The sequence below is a fragment of the Aythya fuligula genome, chromosome 15, assembly GCF_009819795.1.
Source record: "Aythya fuligula isolate bAytFul2 chromosome 15, bAytFul2.pri, whole genome shotgun sequence".
NCBI lineage: Eukaryota > Metazoa > Chordata > Aves > Anseriformes > Anatidae > Aythya > Aythya fuligula.
Window position 1 is genome coordinate 13,415,588 of NC_045573.1, and position 22,026 is coordinate 13,437,613.

The window sequence follows — 22,026 nt, forward strand, 5'->3', positions numbered from 1 at the left end:
AAATTTTCTTTTATGGTAGTTTACAGAGGAAACATGATTCCTATCTGTAGCTTCTTTTTCAAGATTGCACAGTCACACCATATAAGTACTCTGCTCCTTATTCTGGAAGGTATCATGAACTTCTGTGCCTTAGAAGATCAGCTTTACCCTCTGTTCTCTGCTTGAATATATTTTGATTTACTGTTTTTTCTGTCACATAGAGAACTCTGCTCCCCAGGCCATCTGGAAATCCATCCCAACATGTCTGTTCCTTTTCTATCCTATCCAACTCGTCTATTACAGGTGAGTTCCACATATCTTCTCTTACTTTTATGCTGCCATGAGGTGGACTTGGAAGTGTCTCTTCATACTGCATAAAGGAATAACTTATAAGTTATATAATAAGAGGCAAATATCCTTTCAAAACCACAAAGTCATTTATCAGTTGGTTGAGTCACTTCTACAAGATGACAGAATTGTTGTCCTGGATCATTGTTAAGCAAGTCATGGTTACAATAGAATTATTTTTCTTCCATTTCCCATCATTGAAAATGGGGAAGAGTGAGGAGGTCTGTACAAGGAGACAATTTGGAATAAATTACTAAGATAAGATTTTTTTTTTTCTACAGGATGTAATAATTTGTTTAGGATTTGTAATAAACCTTTCCTAGTACCTGGGATACTGTTTAAATTTCATACAGTATAAGCAGTGTACTGCCCATTTGTCCTTTCCTGCTGTTACATTACTCTTGAGAACGATGTCTCAAAATAACGTCTCATCTCAGCTTGAATCTCTCAAAATCAACCCTAGAGCTTAAAAGTTACCCTCATTTAAAATGAGGAAAGCAGCTTCAACTAATAGTTTGCTGTTGCATTTTTGTGATAAGGCACTGGTTAGTTTGCATTACTATTTAAGTCTTGTTTAATTGTTTCCACTATTTGTGTTCCTGGAAGTTCAATGCTGCTTGAAATATATTTATTTTGCTTCAACTGAACTGTGTTGTGCTCTGCTTTAAAGATGGTAGATCTCATTTGTTTGAGAGGTATTTCATTCTTCACCACAGGGAGAGGTTCATTTCGGCCGATCCAGTCCTCACTGACAAAAGCTGCTGTTTCTCGTCCTATTGTGCCCAAAGTTCTTCCAACACAGGCTACCAACCACCTGTCTAGTAAGTCATTCCTTAAAAAGAATGAGAGTTAGTCTTTCATGGTATGTGTGATGTTGTGTTGTTCATTTCTTTTTCCTGTGTAAAAATTGTTAGTGCCTTTTAAAGTTAAAGAAAATGGTCGTGTTAATGATATCTTACTTGCTGGCTTTGTGGCTGGAGAAAGGATGAAGTCAGTTGTGGGACAGTCCAAACTGGGTTCCTTTGGTGTGTCTGAGCTGCTTGCTAAGAAAGGATTTAGAATTTGTAACTGAAGCTGAGGACTTCTGTGATTTTGTTGTTTGTTTTGTTCTGCTTTTGTTCTGTAAGGCCGCTTTCAAACATGTCAAGATGCCTTTTCAAATAAAGTTATAAACACTCTATCTACTAACATGGGATTATGAATTCTACAAGAAAGTAAAATGCCAGAGCACCCCAAGCAAATACAGTCTTGCAACAAAAAAGGGGTCCCACAATTAGAATGATTGGTGAGGTGAAAGCAGTCACTGCCTTGGTGGCTTACAGCAGGCTTAGACAATTCTGTGTGATGAGAAGACATCTGCCTAGAGAAGCTGTGGTGCCCCATCCATGGAAGTGTTTAAGGGCAGGTTGGATGGGGCTTTGAGCAACCTGACCTAATGGCAGGTGTTCCTGCCAGGGCAGGGAACTAGATGGAGGTGGAGGATTGGAACTAGATGATCTTTGAGGTCCCTTCCAACCCAAACCATTCTATGATTCAGGTATCTTGAGTTTTAAAAAAGTTTAAAATCTTGAGGGGGAAAAAACCCCACACTTCTAAACTTTTAAAAAGTTTAAAATCTTGAGATTTTAAAAGTTCTGCGTGATGTTGACCCTGCAACAACGTAAGTTTATATATTGAGGCTAAACTGCTGATAAGGGCAAGATGAAAAAAAATACATAAAAATAAGACTATGTTGTTTTTAAAGTTTCTCTGTTAAACCATAGGACATTTCTAGGAATTTCATAACCGACAACTTAAATATTTTCATGACAAAAAAAAAAAAAAATTTTAAATAGTGGGAAGGAGGAGAACTGGGATGTTTCTCTAAACTGTTTTGATGTAGCTGATTGGAGCAGGGTAGAAGAATTACAAATGTTCAGCTAAAAGAAAAGTTGCACTTCGTGAGGAAGAACAGTTGATATAGCTGATCGTATAATAACCATGTTTGCTTCTTGCATGTATTAAGTTTTGACTTGTTGGCCAATATCTTAAAAAATATTTTTTAGAAGAGTCACAACAAAGTAATTGTGCGAGTAAAAGACCTGTAATGTGTTTTTTGCTTGTTTGCTTCACAAAAGGTGCTATTGACTTGGCAGCTAAAAGTGCTGGTATAATCCCTGGTAGCCCCGTGCCTGTCCTGGATGCAGATGGTTTGCCCGGTGTATCTCCGTTGTCGCCAGACAGAGTGACCACGGTAGTAACAGGGCAGGAGTCAACAGCAGCGCATCAGAACGGAGGCTCCATCACCACAGTGGAGGTCAGTCCCCTGAGCATGCCTTTTGAAGGAGCTAAATGTCTTGCTTTTCCGTTGTGTGGAAAGCTGTATTAGTAATGATTCTCCAGTGAGCCTTCGCCTGGGGCTTGCTGTTTAACACATGTATTTAGGAGTTTAAGGGATGAAATCATCACTGCGCTGAGCAGATTTCTATCCCATAGAATACCTTTCAACTGTTAGACTGTTGAAGTTGGTCATTCAGAAATCTGGGCTTGAAAAGAAACAGTGGTATATCAAGGGACAGTGACTCAGAAGGGAATCTGGGGGCAAAACATGAACTTTTGGGGTTGCATTTGGAATGGAAACTGACTTCCCATTGCTAGCCTCGTTTACTGAGATCCTGATACACGTTTGTCTCTGTCATTTTCTCAGGCAGTTAATGGACTGTTTTGAAAGGTGGAGTATATAGAAAGAGCATGCATAAATGGTGATACACACCTGTCTCTTATCTCCCCAACTATATTTTCACCATCTCCTATAAAAGTTTCACTCACGTGATTCCTGTTGTTGTTTCTAGAGCTCAGGCCCTGGGTGTCGCGTTCCGTTTATAAGCTTACCAACACGGCATGAGCAGGAGGCAGTTGCTGATGGTTTCCAGGTAGAGTATGTGTTGAAAGAAAGCTGTATCAAATAGGTAATGTTTTAAAACACCACTGCTATTACTAGTTAGATGCCTTTGTTCCACAGTAGTTGTATACCATCATTATTGTTTTGTAGGAATGGAAGTCTACCATTGGAGTAAATTTAAAGAAAGAATGTCAGGAAAGCTGTTTAAATTTTTGGGGGGGGCATTCTCTAAAAAAGCAAAGTAAATCTGACAAGCTCTGACTTGGGCACATGTCTGACTCATGTCCAGCTTGACATCTACCAGGACACCCATGTCCTTTTCTGCAAAGCTGCTTTCCAGCTGGTGGGACCCTGGAATATGTTGGTGCATGGAAGTGTTCCTTCCCATGTGCAGGACTTCTGTCACTTTCCACAAAACAGCAATAATGGTATACGATTACTGGGGAACAAGGGCATCTAACTAGTAATGGCAATCACATTTTCAAAACATTACTCACTTTGTACTACATCAGAAAAAAAATCACAAACAGTTCTGTTAAGGGGTAGTAGAATCTAGACTCCTTACAAAAGCCCATTGATTTTTGGGAAGTCTGGCTCTAAGGAGAAATGAGTTAGTCTTTTAAAATATGTATACTCTAAGCTACAGGTTGTTTGCCTATACAAAGGCAGATATTATAATTCTTAAGAACTATCATGTAGATTCCTCAAAATCATGTTCGTTTTATTATTATGTATGGATGCTTATTTCTGTTACGTAGACTGTATTAAATTCCAAGGTGTTATGGACCCATACTTTTTTCAGATGATTTGGCAGGATATGGGCTGAAGAGTATCAGTTCATACTTAGACATTTTTTATGAGAAGAATATGAATTACCCTTAGAAGTGGATATCCAAAATATGGGATCAATTGCTCTTCTGTAACTGAGAAGAATACTTTGAAGTATTTTTGGATCCGTGGAAAAAAATATATATATTCTGTTGGGTTATTAGTCTTTTTAAAAGTCTGATATTAATCCAATGCTTAGGAGTTAAGGTGCTGTTTTTCAGACATATCCAAGTTCTTCATAAATTCATGAGCAATTATCTCTGTTTCTTGTAACAGGGCACATCAGTTCTTTCTCTATCAGAATTGTCCAAGACTCCCCTCCAAAATGGCCTTTCCACTCCTCCACTACCCTCATCAGAGGCTTCCAGTACCCGGCTCTCTCCTCCCAATGTTTCTGCTCTCTTGGATATCTCTCTGCCTGGACCACCTGAAGATGTGCTTTCTCAAGGAGAACCTGCCACTCAAATCAGTGATTCTATCATTGAAATAGCTATCAGCTCTGGGCAATACAGTAAGTCTGAGCTTAGCTGAAGTCTTCCTGTTAACTTAAAAAAAATAATAATAAATAAATAATAAAAAAATCCTTGTCATCGTGCATGTCAGCTGAAAATTTGGGGAAGCAGTTTTTTGATTTTTTTTAAATATATCTGTTGGAAATATGACTGTGGCTGGCCTGTCTTTTCTAATGTATTTGTTTTTTTTGGTTGTTTTTTTTGAACATAAATTGATGCAGTGTCCTGTAACTTAACCTCATTGACTGAACCAGTGATTCCTGATGTTGGCTTACAGGTGAAGGTGTTTCTCTCTCTCCTGCAAAGCTGAATGGTAGTGACAGCTCCAAAAGTCTTCCGTCCCCATCCAGTAGTCCTCAACAGAACTGGATTGCCTCTCCCAGCCATGATCCCCAGTGGTACCCCAATGACTCCACAGACTCGTCTCTCAGCAGCTTGTTTTGTAAGTGCTGGTACATAGGGAAATGAAAAAGAACCATAATTAGAACTGATTCCTTTAGAAAATAGTCAAGTTAGTAGGACATTTCTGGAATTTTTGCTTTACTACTTGTTAGTATGGCATTGCCTTTGAGTGCATTTTCTTTCTCTTCATAAATCTGTTCCTGAAAAGATCCTGTTGCTAAACTAAAGCAAGAGCCCTTACCTTGCAGTAAATAGTGCTTTGGTGGTACTTCGTACTCTGCCTGGAGCCTGACTCATCATCTAAGTTGAGATATTTTGGCTGTTCTGCCAAAATGAAAAGATGCCCTTGGCTCTGCTCTTGGAAATTTGCTGTGTTTGGTGAGCCTAATCTCAGAGATGAGATCATGGAGTTTATTTTTTGGGTTGTTGTTTTGTTTAGTTTTGTTTGTTTCTTTGGTTGGTTTTTGAGCTAACACTTAATGAGGCAAGTGTAATGAGTCTGTACTCTTAGCAAGCTGCTGATGGTGTTCATACTGGCACCATGTAAATTTTAGGAGATAGAAGGAATGGGTAGTCATCCTTCATTTGCAGTGTCCTTGTTCTTCTATTTGTCCTCCCATTTGCAAACTTTCAGTGCAGTGACTTACTGATTTGCCTGTTCTTTATAGCAAGTTTCATCTCCCCTGAAAAGGGACGAAAAATGTTGCCAACTCCTGTTGGGACTGCCAGTGGCACCTCCTTACTGGGACCTAGCCTTCTGGATGGAAACTCCCGGGACTCTTTTGTGTCACGATCTCTGGCAGATGTAGCAGAGGTATGTCATCGAATTACATTTGGATGGTTTTGTTTCCTTTTTTAGTGCAGTGTTACTGCATATTACCCATCATACCTTCCCAAGATACTTACGGCAAAGATATTTTGACATCTGCACTGTAGCTTAACAAAGTTACAGTCTTAACTGAAAGATGCAAAATGATCTGAGGGTGTACTACACCAGGGCTGGTGCATGAAACTGTCGTGATCACCTTTGACCCAAGCTCTTTTTGCTGGCGGAGGTTGTATTTGCCTTGTTGGACATATTTTTGTTTTGACAGAGTTTTTATCTTTCTATGTTGTGTGTTCTACTTTGTTCAGCAAGCTGAATGTGAGCCAAGATGTGCTGTGGCAGCAAAGACAGCAATGTTTTGGGCTGTCTTAGCCTAAGTATAGCTAGTAGACTGAAGAAAAACGATCATCTGACTCTACCGAATTGCTGTGAGACCACATCTAGAATATTGTGAACCAGTTTTGAGCCCCTGATACGGGAAAAGACGTAGATAAACTGGATCAAGATAAGCGAAGGGCCATCAGGATCATGAGCGGGCTGAAGCCTTTATCTGTGAGGAGCGGCTGATGGTACTAGGCTGCTGCAACCTGGAGAAGGCTTCAGGTGTGGGGGACTCAATAGCTTCCTTCCTGTACTTGTGGGAAGTCATCAAGAAAATGTAGTCAGGGCCTTCACTGTAACAAAGGAACAGTAGCAGGAACAGGCAAAAGCTGAACCAAGAGGTTCTGACTACAGAGCCTGGAAAGGAAAACCTCTTCACCTTGAGGGGAAACGGGTGGTGAAACAGGTTGCCCAGTCTGGTTGTGCAGTCTCCATCTTAAGAACTTTTCGAGACTAGTGGAGATAAAGCCCGAGGAAGCTGGTGTGTTTTCTTGGTATAAATTCAGACATTCTGCTACCTTGCGAGAAGCTGTTGAGTGGCATGCACACGTTTGTGTGTGTGTTCATGCAGGGCATGTGTGATGATCTGTCTGTGTGGGCTTGAAGTGACCCTGCAGCCCCTGATCTAACAAACTGCCTTCAGGGAAAAATGGGTTCAGCTGCAATTTTAAGCACACCAGAGCAGATGTAGTGTTTTGTTGTTGTTGTGGCAGATGTGGGTTTGCGTTAGGTGTATTTAGAGTATCCTTTTAAAATAGCTTTAATGATGGGAGAAATTTGAAAGGCATTTTATTAAATGTCCTGCAGAGTCAAGCTTTATTTACAAATGCAGGTATTGCGTAGAATGCAATGTCTATAAAGTTTTTGCATAACAACTAGTGTACTTTAATGCTGAATTAAGGATGTTAAGGTAAGGTCCATTCAGATTGTTTCATTTATTTATTTATTTATTTATGTATTTTTTTGAGAGGCTTCCATTTAGCCACAGGTAAGAGCTATTCTCTTACTCAGATCAAGTGAGATAAAGTGCTCCCTTCATATGAGGAGGCTGGGAATGAAGGACGAGAGGTGGCAGGCAAAAATTGAAACACATGAAATTCTATTTATTCTATTCTATTCTAGGAATTTTTTTATTGTGTGGGTGATTAAACACTGGAACAGGTTGCCCAGAGAGGTTGTGGAGTCTCCATCTGTGGAGATGCTCAGAAACCAACTGGACAACAAGGCAACCTATTCTTGTTGACCTTGATGAGCCGGAGGGTTGGACAAGATGATCACAAAACCCCCCTTACAACTCAAACACCTCTATGAAATTTCCACTGACGTGTAGCTCTTCTTTTCTGTCATCTCTCTTCTAGGTGGTGGATTCCCAGCTGGCTTGCATGATGAATGAGAACAGCATAGATTACATATCTCGTTTTAATGACCTTGCCCAGGAACTGTCGATACCTGAGCCAACCCGCAGGGAAATTCTGTTTGATGGAGGAGGTGGTGGGCCCCCCATTGGGGATCTCTCACAGTGAGTGGTTGATACCAGCAGGCTGGTGTAGACTGTTTAGCTTAATTTGGAGCTTGCAGTGCTGGTTCATGGCAAGGGCCGATTGCAGAGAAGCAGCTGAGGCTCAGTTGTCCCTGTCTTGTGCACTTCTTTCTAAAAGAGAAGCGTTGTCTTCAAGGTCTGAAGAAGTACTTGCAGGTCCTGGAATGTGCAATATACCGGGAACAACAAAACATGGAGTATTATTATAGGAATGGTGCGTCCCCTGCATCAGTGATGTAAGATGGCAAGCTTACAGGACAGTCCTGAACTTGTACTTTGGAACGGCCTCGGCAAGAAGCTCAAGCAGGTATTGCCAGAAGCTCCCCTACATGAGTTGTTTTTGCATAGTACTCGAAATGCCATGATTTGGAATCCACATTGAAGTTGTGGAGGATGAAGGGTGCGGGTAGGTATGGAAACTGTTTTGCATCTTGACATGTCCTAGTTGGCACTCTTTTTATGAAATCAGTCAAACTGAAGTTTGTTGCACTCTCTTCAAAGACGCTGCAACTCTGTGATGCTTCATTTCTATAGACCATTCTGTTTCTTTGGCTATGGTTTGTTTGACCGTTCCAGCAGGGGCATACACCTGCTTTTTTGTTTTGTAGGAGAGCTCTGCTTCACCCTACTCCCAGATTGTGTGGATCCCTAGGGAGTGTCCTCTATTTTTAAACCCCATCAAATGTCACAATCATCCTTCTGACTGCACTCGTATTTTCCACCTTTGAGATTCTTCACCACATTGCACAGTTCATTCCATGAGCGGGAGAGTGCTCTCCTGCTTTCCCTGAAGAACGGTTGCTTTTCAAGTCAGGAGAAACTGCAAAACAACTTATTGGAATCACTATGAAAGCTTTATCATTAGTAGTCTTGGCTGTGCTGGAAACCTGTATATATTGCCATCTTTCTCAAAAAAACAAAACAAAACACAATACCTGAGAATTTTCCCAGGAGAGGAAATAGGAAAAAAATATTGTAATCTATAGATACAAATAATATTTTAATGCTAAAGTTGTTGAAATCTGTCTGTCTGTCTTGTGTCATGAAGAGGAGGGGTGTCAAGTCCTCGTTTAACCCCTTGGTCCGTCCTTGTTTCTTCCTTGTTCTATGAATTCCAGGTACTCTGTAGTACCTCAGGGCATCGTTTTTCACTATAGTCACTCCCAGGCACTAATGGATCTGGATCCCCCTCTGCTAAATCCCTATGCATTTAATGGTAGTGTTTTAGTATCTGAAAGACACAGATCTGATTCCAGTTGTTTGAAAGGAATCTAAAATTACAGCTGGTTTTCCTTCAGTTCTGCCTTTATAACTCAGGAGACTTTTCCTATTTCCTTTCCTACCAGTCCTGAGAGAGAATACCTTTACTGTGCCCCTTTTTTTAAGCACTTGTCTGCTTCTCCATTGAGAGGATGTCCCTTGGCTATTTTAAGTTGCTCTGAACTTATCCTCCAAGGGCATAGCCCTGTATAAACCTCAACTTTATATTATTAATAAATAATAAAACTCCATCTCTATTATCAGGGGTTCATTTTCCCAACTTGCACTATACTTGGTGGATGGAATTCTGCCTGCCTTTAGATGCTTTTACAAGGCATTTGACTGGGAGTTTCTGCTCGTAACCTTGCTCATGATGCACTGATTGGATTTGCTGTTTTCCCAGTCACTTTACCCTGCTTAGGAAGATTTTGTTTTACTGCTACATGGTTTGCCTTACGCTCCTTGTCATTTAAAGAAAATGTCACAAGTTTTCTGATGCACCTTTTGTGTGGCCCAGAGCAACTTCACTAATGTCAATCAAGAAGTACTGAGATTTGTATGACATTCCAGGACCCCACGTAAAAGGTTGCTACATTCTCTGATACAGGAACCACAGACCTATGTAAAACAGCATTAGTATGAACAGCTGTTCCCAACTGGGAGTCAAGCCTTTAGTACTAGCAAGAAGACAGTCATGACTAGAAAAACAGAGTTTTGTACCTGTGGGCTAACTTTCTATTCTGTCCATGTCACATGGGATGTTAAGTCCTTTGGTCATTATTTCTCTTTCGTTATCCTTACAGAGTGTTGTTTGGTGATGCAGTTATCAGGAAATCATGTTAACCTGGAACATAAAAAGTTGAATGATGTCAGAAGAATGAATGCTGAGGAGTATGTGATTCTGAGCATTCACCCTTGGTGTGGAGAGGATGTCCATTAATCTTGAGAGTCACTCACCCTAAAAGTTCTCAGTTTTACATGTTTTGATTCAGTCTTTCCCAGAGTGTCTCCTATCAGTTTTGGCTTCTTACATAAGTAATGCTGGTTATCCTATATGCTGTACCTCCGAATCCTTCAGACTTGCAGGACAGAAGTAGAGGACTCCTCATGTAGCTGTGGCTATGGATTACAGGACATGCAGGAGGATGTGATGTATTCTAGTATGAAGTACTGTATTATAAACAAAAAATCTGAACTCAAACTTTAAAATACTGAAAGACTAGCTTGATGGTCTCTGATGTATTTAGGTTGCTTGACAAATATTTCTACCCATGACAGCAGTTAAGTGGATTCCACGCTAATTTTGACTTTTAGATTGCCTACAGTAAGTTCCGGTGTTGCTGCACCGTATGGCAGAGCATTTCATCAAGGTATGTGAAGAGTTTCTGCCATCTGATACAGGGAGCTGTCAGGTTGCCCCTTCTCAGCCCATTCAGTGGCCAGAGGGGAATAATAATAATGCAGAATGAATGTCAGCATGGTGGCTGTTCTTACTGATGCCACGAGATCAAAAAATTTTAATATGCTGAACCATTGCAAGTAGACTTGGGACCACCAAGTAATAAAGTGGAAATGACAGAAGTCAGTTCAGCATCAACGCTGTGATTAGAAACGTGTTTAGCGTCAGCCTCTTAAAAGTTTTGATAATGAAACAGTTTGACATCTTTTCTTGCACCAAATTCTCTTAGTGTGGTCCTGTCTTTTGAGACTTGAAGCTCCGAAACAGTCCTGCCTTCCATATTTGGTTTCTGATTCCAGAAGTGTAATGTTCTGCAAACTGCATTTTCAGGACAAGGAGGTTTTATCAGGGAAAAACTTGAAAATAACTTAGATCGTTGTGATAACTTTGAATTGATGCAGAATTTGTTACCCTTACTACATGAAAACTCACTTAAACACACATCTAACTCCACCAGTACTGGATTCTCTGTGGATGTGCTTTACATACCTATTGTTAATTTGTGCCTAGGACTGCTAAGGGAAAAATTGGTGTGTGGATGTGTGTACGTACATCTGTTTGTGCATGCGTATACACCCACACACGTATATTGGGAAAACCCAAAATTTGTTTCAAGTTTAATTTTTTCAGCTTCCCCAGCAGAAGTAAGAGGATTCATGTTTGTAACAATGTCAGCTTATCCTAAGCAAACATTCAAGCAAGCTACACTGAAATTTGGGCAGTTTTTTTTTTTTTTTTTTTTTTAAAGTTAAGTGTAACTTTGGTAGCTTAATAGCTGCCTGAGACACTGTAAGGCAGTTGGAGAGGACAAATGGACACTAAGAACCTCCAGTTCTAGTATTATTTGCTCTAAGGCTTTAGTTTCTACTGGTTTTATTTGTAAACTTCTGAATGGCTTGCCCCATGTTGGTTTAGCAGCTGTATGTACAATAAGGAAGTTCGGAGTAGTTCAGCAAGGTGAGTGGCAGAAAATTCAGTATTTGTTGTCATAATAGTCTGGGTGAAAAGCAGTACTACATCCTAAGAATTAGATCTACCTGTGTGCACATTAATAGTGGGTTTTCTTCTGGGGGTTGCATCCTGATTAGCCACACAATTCATTTTATCCTTTATCACTAAATCTATTAAGCATAGGAATGATGATTGTTTTTAATATGGCATTGATAAGCCTTTCCTTGACACCCTTCTTTATGTTTCTAAATTGAATTAAATAGCTTGGATGAAATCTACACTTATAAAAACATCTAATTTACTGACTCCACAGGTCCCAGAGTGGAAATTAAGTTGCATTTTGTTCTTTACACTCAGACTTTGGATGAATTTATGAGAAAAGTACTGCACTTTTTTGTTGTTGTTGTTTTTGTTTGTTTGTTTTTTTAAGAAAGAAAAAAACTTTTCAAACCTTTGAATCTCTTAATTTGACAGCAATTTGTAAATGTTAACTAAGTGAAACCTTGGCAAGCACTACGGCAATAAGTTATCATTAATTATTGAAACATGATAACTGCTTTAGAGCTTATGGTTCTGGCAGCAAAATTTAATGCTGTTTCTTTTAATAATAGTTAAGCCATATCATCTAAGGTTTCTGGCTTGTTTGAGATGTGAATTTGTTTTATAGATTATAAATATACCTATATAGTGTATGTATAAAGCAGAATGCCTGTCCTTACTGATTATTTTTTGTACCATATTGTAAATTATATTATTTATTCTTTACCAATTTTGGAAAAAGGTGTTTTGGTTATTTAATATAATATACAAAAGCTGTTAAACTTCCTCTGTTTAAATTTCCAATTCAACTTGTAAAGCTGTTTTTATTCTTGTGCATAAATACATACTAATACTTGGTCTAACTCATGTCCAGTGTGTTATTTGCAGTTCATATCCTATCAAATCTTCCATTTAACTTCCACGTACGTAGTAATGACCCCATTAGAATCCTGGGGATAAAAGTGTGTCCATAATGCTGAGTTTTTCAAGGTGAAATTCTGGTTCCAGTGAACTCAATGCCATAATTTCCATCATCTCCCATCCCCAAATTGTCATGATTTTCACCAGGGTGAGAGAATGTTTTGATTTTTGGGTTGTGTAGTTCTTTTTTATGCCTTCCAGCTTCCGTTCCCCATAGCATCCCCTAACTGTGAACATAATGAGTCAAAGCAGGGGGCTCTCTGTCCTGAATCTCCTATGTTTGACAGTGGTTACCAATAACAAGCGGAAAAAAAAGCAAAAGGATCTGCATATCGTCCTGATTTCCCCCTATCCACACAGACACGCCCCAGCACATCGTCATGACTGAGGATAAGCAGGAGCTTAGCTGCAATAAAAACTTTATGCCGTTGTGTTTGTATAATCTCTACAGCAAGAAGTTTCCACCCTGAGGCCAGGCAGGCAGGGGAACAGGCTGCCCAGAGAGGTGTGTGCAGTGTCTGTCTGCAGAGCTCTTCAAGACAAGTGAATACAGCCCTGAGGAAACGGCCTGATGGCAGAGCTCCCTCAGCCTGCTTGGAGAAGATGGTTGGATTGGAGACCTCCTGCGGTTCCTTTCAACCTGAATTGTGTTACTAATTGATCTGATTCTCTTTTGTGTGTGTTTCAGCATTTGGTCTGCACCATCCGAGGGCAGCTTTAGGTAATTATGCATTGATTAAGCACGGAATTGCTGATCAGTCCAGGGAGGTGATTGTCCCGCTCTGCTCTGTGCTGGTGCAGCCTCACCTCGAGCGCTGTGTGCAGTTCTGGGCACCACAGTACAAAAAGGACTTCGAACTGTTGGAGAGTGTCCAGAGGAGGGCGACGAAGATGGTGAAGGGCCTAGAGAGGAAGATGGATGAGGAGCAACTGAGGGCACTGGGCCTGTTCAGCCTGGAGGAGGCTGAGGGGGGACCTCATGGTGACCTGCACCTTCCTCATGAGGGGGAGTGGAGCGCCAGGCACTGATCTGTTCTCCTTAATCACCAGTGACAGGACCAAGGGAATGGTGTCAAGCTGAGGCAGGGGAGGTTTAGGCTGGACATCAGGAAGAGGTTCTTCACTGAGCGGGTGGGTGCACACTGGAACAAGCTCCCCAGGGATGCAGTCACGGCACTGTTGGGACTGTGCTCTCAGTCCCACGGTCTGAATTTTGGGCAGAGCTGTGTGGGTCCGGGAGCTGGACTCGGTCCCTGTGGGTCCCTTCCAGCTCGGGGCATTCCCTGATTCCCGGTGGGGAGGACCTGACCCCCCCCCCCCCCAGCAGCTCCCCCCTCACGCGCCCCGGGCACGGGGACCCCGCGGCACCGCCACGCGCAGCAGCCGCGCCCAGGGCCTGCCGCCGCCCTCCGCCCTTTTAAGCCTCCTCCCTCCGCTCTGCCCGCCCTTCCTTCCTCCCAGCCAATCCCTCTGCCGCTTCCCCTTGACGGACGTGCAGCGCCTCCAATGGGAGCAAAACCAGGACGAGCGCCGGCGCGGGTCCTTTTCAATCTTCCCTCCCGCCGCGAGGCTGACCGGACAGGCGGGACCCCGAGGGGGCGAGCCGCGTCCGATAGGCGGATCCGCGTGATGGGCAGCCGCATCAACCAATGGCAGGGCGGGGAGGGGGCGGGGGCGGGGCGGCCGGCTCTACCTGCTCCCCGGTGAGGCGCGGCGCAGCGCTGCGAGCCCGGCTGCTGCCATGTTCCAGGGCCCGGAGGCCGACGCTGCCAAGCCCAGCTCCAGGTGGGGCGGCGGAGAGGGGGGAGCCGGCAGGGGCCGGGCGGCGGGGGGGTTGTCCCCGGCGGGGCTTTGTTCGGGGCTGGGGGCGGCCTGAGGCGCGGCGCTGAGGGCGGGGGGGCCCCGCTGGGCCTCGCCTCACGGGGGGCGGCCGGGCTGCGGCGGGGCCCGGCTCCGACCCCGGCCGCGAGGAGGGAGCTGGGCGGGCCCGGGGCGCCTCTCACCGGGTCCGGCACCGACCCGCGGAAGCGGCTTAAAAATCCCCTTCCCCTGGCGGGGCCGCGGGGCTGGGGCGGTTAAAGCCGGCCCGGGGAAGGAAGCGTCCGGCAGCCGGGGGGGGGCTTTGGGTTCGGCTTTGTTCTGCTGTTAAGCCGTGGCAGGGCTTTATAGGATGTTTTCTTCCCAAAGCACGCTCTGCTCGGCCCTCAGACGGAGAGGTGGTGGTGGTCTTCGGCCATCCAGGGCAGTGCACGGTGATGTAGCGAGCGCTGCCGGCCCGCTGCTGTTTGCTGCGAGAAACTGACTGCATGGTCTGGTTGCTGTTAAACCTTCGTGATGAAGTTTTGTGTTCTTTAAAAGTTTTGCTGTTCCAAAATAAAACCAAATTGCATGTTTAATTGTTGTTGCTTTGAGGACAAAGCAGGGCAGATTGCTCTCACCATCTTGCTGATGTAGGCTATACAAATGCCTTGCTTTCCTGTACCCTCAATTTATTGAGTGTACGAGCAGTTTCACAGCTACTCTGTGGAGCTGAAAACATTAAATGTTGTCTTAACTGGTAGCCACTTGGGAAATATAACAATATAGCACACATCCTCCCCATCAGTGCTATTGCAAAATACTGCAGGGCTTTCAGCTCAGTAGGAGGATTGACTGAACAAAGCTTGCTGCTTGCGTATAAGATGAGGGAGGTATTTAATCAGCAGGGAATTTGTACTGATCTAAAAGCAGAAGCTGGCCTGCAACTTTTGGGGCTCTGTTGGTGTTCCAAACCTCGGTGCCTGCTTTCTGATTGCCCTTCTGCTGGTTAGCCCTGCGAGGGTCTCTGATGCACAAAGCAACTGTCCTCTTCTGCCTTCACTAGAGCTCTCCGAAAGGCAGGAATTCATTGTTCTGCTTTCAGTTGTATATAATTATAGATCTATCTTTTATATAAAAATATTTATTTAGTCAGTGTCTTGCAGTAATGGTTGAGTCTTGGCACCCCTTCCAGAGGTTGGCTGAGAGGTTTAATTAGGGAAGAAAATTCAAATTCAGGGGTGTTTGAGTGTAGCAAAAAAGACCACAAAACCTAATTAAAATTCTTCAAGCCTGCCAGGAGAGAACAAAGCAATTTGTAGAGGCTTCTAAACTTACAGGGTAGGTTCCTAATTTAGCTGTTTGAGATAAATTGACAGAGTTCTGGTCTGGGCGAGAAGGGGCAGATTTAAATTGCACAGAATAAGTTTTATTATTACTGTTTAAAAGAGAAAAAAAAAAAACACCACAGCTTCCTCTCTGCTCCCCTACCCCTGAAAGAGAAAAGATCCAAATTCTCTAGCTATGAGGCACAAAAAGTATTGCAGTATAAACTGGTATAGAAATATAAGCTAAAATGACTATAAAGTGTATGCTGAATTTGTCTGCTTGAGAGAGTCCAGCGCCGAGCCATGAGGATGATTAAGGGAGTGGAGCACCTCCCTGGGTCTGTTCAACTTGGAGAAGAGGAGACCGAGGGGAGACCTCGTTAATGTTTATAAATATGTAAAGGGCAAGTGTCAGGAGGACGGAGCCAGGCTCGTCTTGGTGGCGTCTAATGATAGGATAAAGGGCAATGGGTGCAAGCTGGAACGTGGGAGGTTCCGCTTAAATATGGGAAGAAACTTCTCGGTGAGGGTGACAGAGCACTGGAGCAGGCCCAGGGGGTTGTGAGGTCTCCTTTTTGGGAGACATTCAAAACCCACCTGGACGTGTTCCTGTGGGACCTGACTGTCTCACTTGGATCTAGAAGCAAGTGGAACTTGGAAGTATGAGGAGGCCAACGCTGCCCTAGAGTCTGTGCAGAAACAAAACAACTTTGTGTTCTCCTGGTTTTTGGCTAAAGTGAGGGAGTGCAAAACCCTGTCACATCTGTGAAACCAGAAGTGGGAAGAGTTTGTTGCTATACTTCTAGGTTATTTTTGGCAGTTCCTGTGAATGTCTTGGCATTATTTAGAGTTCTGTGGACTCGGTGTTGCTGTTGCTTGAATGTTTATTTTGTTCTGGAATAATTGGAAGGACGCTAGTAATTGGAAGCTTTAGAAATCGAGGAGGGAAATCCACTTAATGTCTGTGGGGTTCCAACATTTTTTCTGGGTGATGCTAGGAGAAAGGGATGCTGCTTGTGCTGACTTGAAAGGGCCTCCTGAGCACCTCAAACAATTCCTCCAGCTTGCTCGTTGCAGGAGTAGGGTTTTTTAGGATGTATGCTGTGTGTGACAAAAATAGGAGGACAACATAAGACTAACACTTAGTTTTGGATTTATTTTCAATTAGCAAGCTTAATAAAACATGTATAATCAAGACTTAGTTACAATTATAACTTATAATTGTTCCCATTGTATTAGAGGAAAGGTGAGCTTAGGTTCCAGATCAGGTTTTCAGGTTAGAAGAGGTGTAATTCAGCTACTGTATTGCTCAGCTGCTAAGATTTTGGGTAACTGACCAGGTAGCCGTGACTGTGAAGGTTGTTTTTGATACCTACACGTTCATTGCTTTGCCATGCTTCTTCTGTGAGTTCTCCAATTAATTCTATTTACACTACTCTCCGGTAATGGTTCCTTTCCTTTTTAGGAAAGGACTTAAGTCTATTAACAAGGCATAGGTATTGACTGGAGACTTATTACTTGATGGCAAGCATGACTTTTAGTAGGTTTTCAAGAAGTTGGTCTAATTCTGTTGTAATCTCCGTTTTTTAATAGGATCTGTTTGATATACCTGTGGTACGGAGCTCTAATCTTAATGGTGGTGCATCTTGGCAACTGAAAATTCAGCTTCTCACACTTTGATTTCCATTCTAAACTCTCCAGCATCTGGTATGATAACAGATGGCTGAAACTAGCAAATATTTAGTAGCTAGGAAATACCTCATTTTATTTAAAAGTTGATATGTTTGACTTATGTCAGATGCAAAATCAATATATGTAATTTAACGTAGACTGACACTGCAGTGGTTATTTTTAAAATACCAGAGACATAAGTATTTTTGTGTTGTCTGGAAGACCACAGATAGCATAGACCTTCCTTCTGGTAGCACTGTTGTGACCATTCCAAATAATAGCAGATAACAATCAAGTTGGCTGACTAGGAGGCTGGTAATATTTTGAGAATACTTTATTAGGGCATCTTCTCAAAAGTAGATGCTTCACAGACTTAACAGATCTACCTGAAGTAAGTTCAAATCAGCATAGTCAATCATAACATAGAAGGGGAAATGCGAAGGGGGCATTAAATATGTGGAACGTTGTACGTTTTGAACACACTTCCATCTCTTGCTTCTCTTGTTCTGTGATGTAGGGTACTGAAGCCTCCTGGAGGAGGGTCTAGTAATCTCTTTGGGAGTACAGAAGAAGTTTCTTCCTCCAGCAGGCCACATCGGATGGCATCCAATATCTTTGGAGCATCAGAAGAACCACAGAATTTTCCCAAAAGAACAAACCCTCCAGGTAAGTGCAGTCTCTTCTTGCAGCATGTTTGGGCTCTGAATTGCAAAGCAGAAGTGGTTTCGCGTTACTATTGTACAACAATATTTATCTTTTTATATTATGTGTCTTTACAAAATGAATACATTTAGTAAAATTGGGGCCTAGGAAATGATGCTGCTGCTTCTGTTCTAGAATTCTGTCATCAGTTAGCTGCAATGAGTACAGCTGTGAATCTGAGACTCTCTGAGTTCTTGTAACAAGGGATTTCAACCATTATCTTCAGGCAAGATATCTCTAGATAGCAGAGGTCTAGAAGTCTCTGAATTCTTGCAATTTTTTTGATATAATGTGGTAAGTCTAAGTCATCTGGAAAAAATGTAACAATTGCCTTTCAGGGGGAAAAGAAAGTGGTATTTTTGAGGATTCTGGTACTGCTCAGCCTCGTCCGCGTATGAATCCACCTGGTGGGAAGACAAGTGATATCTTTGGGTCTCCAGTATCTACCAATGTTGTGCGAGCACACCCAAACAAGCCTAAGGTATTTGTACATTTTTCACTGAGTCGAGAAGCTCAGTGAGTCATCTTCTAGTCTTGTTACCAACACAGCAATGCCTGCATTTTTTTTAAATGACAAACCTAAATTGTGAATGGGGTAATCTCAAATTAGGCAGTTATTCCTGAAATCTCTTCATAGTTTATCAACTTTGGTATATTAACTCTCATTATGCCCTGTAGTTTCTGGTAAAACTTTTAATTACACTGCAGATGTGTATTTTTTTTTTTAAGTGCTTTTGAATCCTTTGGTCATCTTATAAGTGAGGTACAGATAGAGTTCTGTGCACACAGCCAAGAGGTATTTTAAAATGGGTAGAAGATTTCCCTGTATTCTGCAGTTTGGCAGAGGTGATGTTGACACCCACTCTGGAAAGCCAGTGTACACCAGTGAACTACAGTCAAAATTGTCCCATGACCTTGCTGTTGTCTTCACCTCTCTTAAATATATGCATTGACGTTCAACATGAAAGAACTTCAGCAGGAGATGATTAAGCTTCAGTGATCAACACTGATAATCAACTTTGAGTTTCAGGTCTAGCATGTGATGGATTTTGTGGTGCCAGACAAGTGTATCTTACTGTATCGGGTATCATTTGTTGGTCTTCAAGCTGGGATATGTACAAGTTGGAAAGTTGTGACCAAATCTGGCTTTGGAAAAAAAGGAGGGAACGTTCCCAGTTACATTGGGTTGATTTGTGTGTTCAAAAGCCCTGTATTTGGATTTACAACTGTTGCCTTATGCTAAGTAGCTACTGTTAGAGTAATAATTGCCATGTTGGCAGTGTTTTTCACATGCGAGGTACCAGGAAAACCTAGCATCCTATGAAATGTAGCTGACACTCTTTATGCTGAAGAAATAGTAGTAGTCTCAAATTTCTTGGAACCTTAAGAAGGAAAGATTGCACAAATCTAAGTGTTTTTTTTTTTCGGTTTTCCCTCCTAAATTTGAAGGTGCGGGTAGTGGGCTTTTGCCTAGATCTTTATGCATGCTCCCAAGTTTATTTGGAGGGGTTGAGTCATAAGAAAAGGGAGGGGAGGGAAGGCTGTGGAAGCTAGGTTTTGTTGGGAGTAGCACTGTTGGAGTAGCAGAGGGCTGTGTTTTGTTCCTCTGTACCCCTTTATGGGACTAGTCTTTTTTTTCTATTTTAATGTAAAATTTTAATTCCTGTGATTTCCTGACTAAAGGGAGGACAGAACTCTGGAAACTCCTCTGAATTTAACTAGAGCATTGAAGTTGTGGGAGATACAGGGATGGAAAGGGGGTAGCATATTTGCAACAATTACAGTAAGTTGAATTTTGTGGGTGAGGAAAACATGGAAGCTTTTCTGAATTACTGTTTTGTATTTCTGACAATTAACATTATTGGGAAAGTGATTTAAAAAGCTTTGTGAATTACCTCGCTGTTTGGGTCACTCTTGCTACTCACCTACAACAGTAATTGCCAAATGTCAGTTTGGGTGCTGAAGGGCTGCTTGTGTGCTAGCTGTTCTAAGTTGTCTTAACTTCTCTTGGATGGTATTATGTACTTGTCAAGAATGGTAATTCCGTGCCTTTGGACTGAACTGCTTATCACAGGCAAAGCTTGAAGTATCTAACGAATTAGCATAGTGTGTTCATCTGTTTCAATGAATTGTCTGGGATGTGCACCTGAATGTAATGTAGGAGTCCACTAGTAGAACTAAACTCTAGAAGCTCTTTTGGGATTATGAAGTGGTGAAAGGGGATGAAGGGCTGAGGAGTGCAAAAGAGTGTCTGTAGCTGTTGGCTTTTACCATAATAAATGTATGAACTTTGATAAGAAACAAAGGAAAAACTTCTAAAAGATCTTGTGACAGAGTTACTGTTTGAGGATGGTGATATACTGAGACAGTTTTTTGGTTTCATTGCAGGATCACATTGTCTTGAAAGAAGATGAAACACCGAAGAAGCCAGAAGGTCAGCAACAGAAACTCTCTGCTGTTTTTGAGAAGACATGATCTAAGGAACAGTTTCTTATGCTTTCCTCTTAAAAACAGAAGACTAAAGCTGAAGTTCAGCATTATATAACAGAGGTTTTCCTTCTCTTAGTCAGAAACTGAATCACGTAACTTCATGGAAATTGTTCTCTTACTGAGGAGAGCACCCCATGCACAAGCCTTGATAATGTGTATATAGCTTGCATATCTACTTTGCTTGATACTGTAGGTAGAATGTTTTTCTATATATACAGAGATTCCATATGTATCTGTCAGATTGCTTCCTTCAGGTGTGTAGTCTTGGCCTTCTCTAGTTGCAAGTAACAAGTAGCTGCCTGACAAAATGTGTTATTACTCTGCTAATTACTGTTAAAGAATGGTGGGAGCACTGCTTTCAAGCAGTATGAAAGGATTGATTGATGGATCTCTTAATTGTCTGACACTGCCAAAGTAATTCCAAAGGTACGTTGCTAGGCCTACGTGTCTGCCTTAGAAAGATTGCTGAAGCAAGAAAGGAGTTGTTATAAAAGTGAAATTCTTCTTCAGTACCTGTTTCTTTCAGGAAAGAATGAATAGGTATAAACTACATCCTTAGTGTACTGTGGATGGGAGGCATGGGGAAAAAATGCAGCCTAGACAAGATGATGCGTGCAAAAAAGTTTTGTTCACTACAGTCTGCTAGTTGGTCTAATCCTTTTTTCTTATTGTTCAGCTGCAGAAAACAACAAACCACAGCTGGAAGATGGTGGTGAGAAAAAAGATCTGGGCAAAGAGGAGCGATGCAAGGAGCCGGAACCCAAGATAGACAATCATGAGCCCAGATTAGGGCCAAGGCCACGCTCTCACAACAAAGTTCTCAATCCCCCGGGTGGAAAATCCAGCATTGCGTTCTATTAGGGTCATCTGTTCGCTTTCACTAACGGAGTCTGCACAGAAAGTCTTGTCTGTGGTTGTGAGGTCAGTTTATGGACTATTGTTTGTGGATAGGTTCTTAGGCAGATGGATGAGGGTTATGCCAAAGTGTGTGCAAAGGAAACCTGATGATTTGGGGAGGGAGGGCTGGGGAGGGTAAGGGGGCCCTGCAGAAGACATGAGTATGGACTGCCTGCCTGGGTGGGTGGCAGAGGGGGACATTAGTGTAACTTTGTGAAAGAGCAGTGCTACTTTGTGGTGACTTCATCAGGCCCTTAGGTTCTTAGCTTGCCAGTGGCTCAGGACATTCTTGTGGAGTCAGGCTTTTCCATACAGTCAACGTGTAAAACAGTGTGAATGGGTAGGGACCCAGAGGTCACATCTGGAATATTCTGAAGCACAGCAGGTAGGCTGTGCTTTTCTCTAGGCAACAGGACACAGATTCACAGTATGAGTTGACCTGCAGTCACTTTAATGTAAATACGTTCAACTGGAACAACTAGTGCTACTGTGTTCTTGAGTGTCTGTAGTCTTTGGTTCTCTTTTTCTTCTTTCTTGCTGAACACCACGTTTGTGGATACAAAGACAAATCATGCTGAAAGTCTTTTATACTCTCATAAATCATCAATGTTAATAAGTGTCTTAGTGTTCCCCTCCTCAGAATATTCAGGCATTTCTGCTGCCTTCAGTAATCTGCTGATTACTCTGACTAGCTCTTGATGAATGGTAATACCAGTCCAATGTGCTGGTTTGTGTAGGTGATTCTAGAAGACTTTAAAAGCATCTCGGTTGAGTGCTTGCACGCTTCCTGGAAAAGACGTTGGTGCAAACAATC

The 22,026-nt window shown here is 42.3% G+C and overlaps 2 protein-coding genes across 3 annotated transcripts in view; both read left to right on the forward strand.

Moving 5' to 3' along the window:
- Nucleotides 1-8,614, forward strand: part of CRAMP1 (cramped chromatin regulator homolog 1) — a 39,546-nt gene extending 30,932 nt beyond the window's left edge. For both annotated transcript variants that reach the window (XM_032197594.1, XM_032197595.1), the window contains exons 14-21: nt 201-282; nt 1,044-1,148; nt 2,445-2,623; nt 3,159-3,239; nt 4,313-4,547; nt 4,826-4,990; nt 5,619-5,764; nt 7,516-8,614. In XM_032197594.1, the coding sequence (XP_032053485.1) occupies nt 201-282; nt 1,044-1,148; nt 2,445-2,623; nt 3,159-3,239; nt 4,313-4,547; nt 4,826-4,990; nt 5,619-5,764; nt 7,516-7,680 (1,158 nt within the window). In that variant the 3' untranslated portion in view covers nt 7,681-8,614. The remainder of the gene's footprint in view (nt 1-200; nt 283-1,043; nt 1,149-2,444; nt 2,624-3,158; nt 3,240-4,312; nt 4,548-4,825; nt 4,991-5,618; nt 5,765-7,515) is intronic.
- A 5,413-nt stretch (nt 8,615-14,027) lies between these two features.
- On the forward strand, nt 14,028-21,348 carry JPT2 (Jupiter microtubule associated homolog 2). The gene is made up of 5 exons (XM_032197793.1): nt 14,028-14,112; nt 17,641-17,789; nt 18,164-18,306; nt 20,214-20,259; nt 20,992-21,348. Exons 1-5 carry the CDS (start codon nt 14,069-14,071, stop codon nt 21,174-21,176), a joined length of 567 nt encoding a protein of 188 aa, XP_032053684.1. The 5' UTR covers nt 14,028-14,068; the 3' UTR covers nt 21,177-21,348.
- The last annotated feature ends 678 nt before the right edge of the window (nt 21,349-22,026 follow it).

Excerpts from the sequence above, each read along its gene's own strand:
- JPT2 (XM_032197793.1), top strand. The coding sequence starts at position 14,069 with ATGTTCCAGGGCCCGGAGGCCGACGCTGCCAAGCCCAGCTCCAG. Across the intron at positions 18,307-20,213 it reads CACACCCAAACAAGCCTAAG|GATCACATTGTCTTGAAAGA; the intron begins GTATTTGTACAT and ends GTTTCATTGCAG. Across the intron at positions 20,260-20,991 it reads AACACCGAAGAAGCCAGAAG|CTGCAGAAAACAACAAACCA; the intron begins GTCAGCAACAGA and ends CTTATTGTTCAG.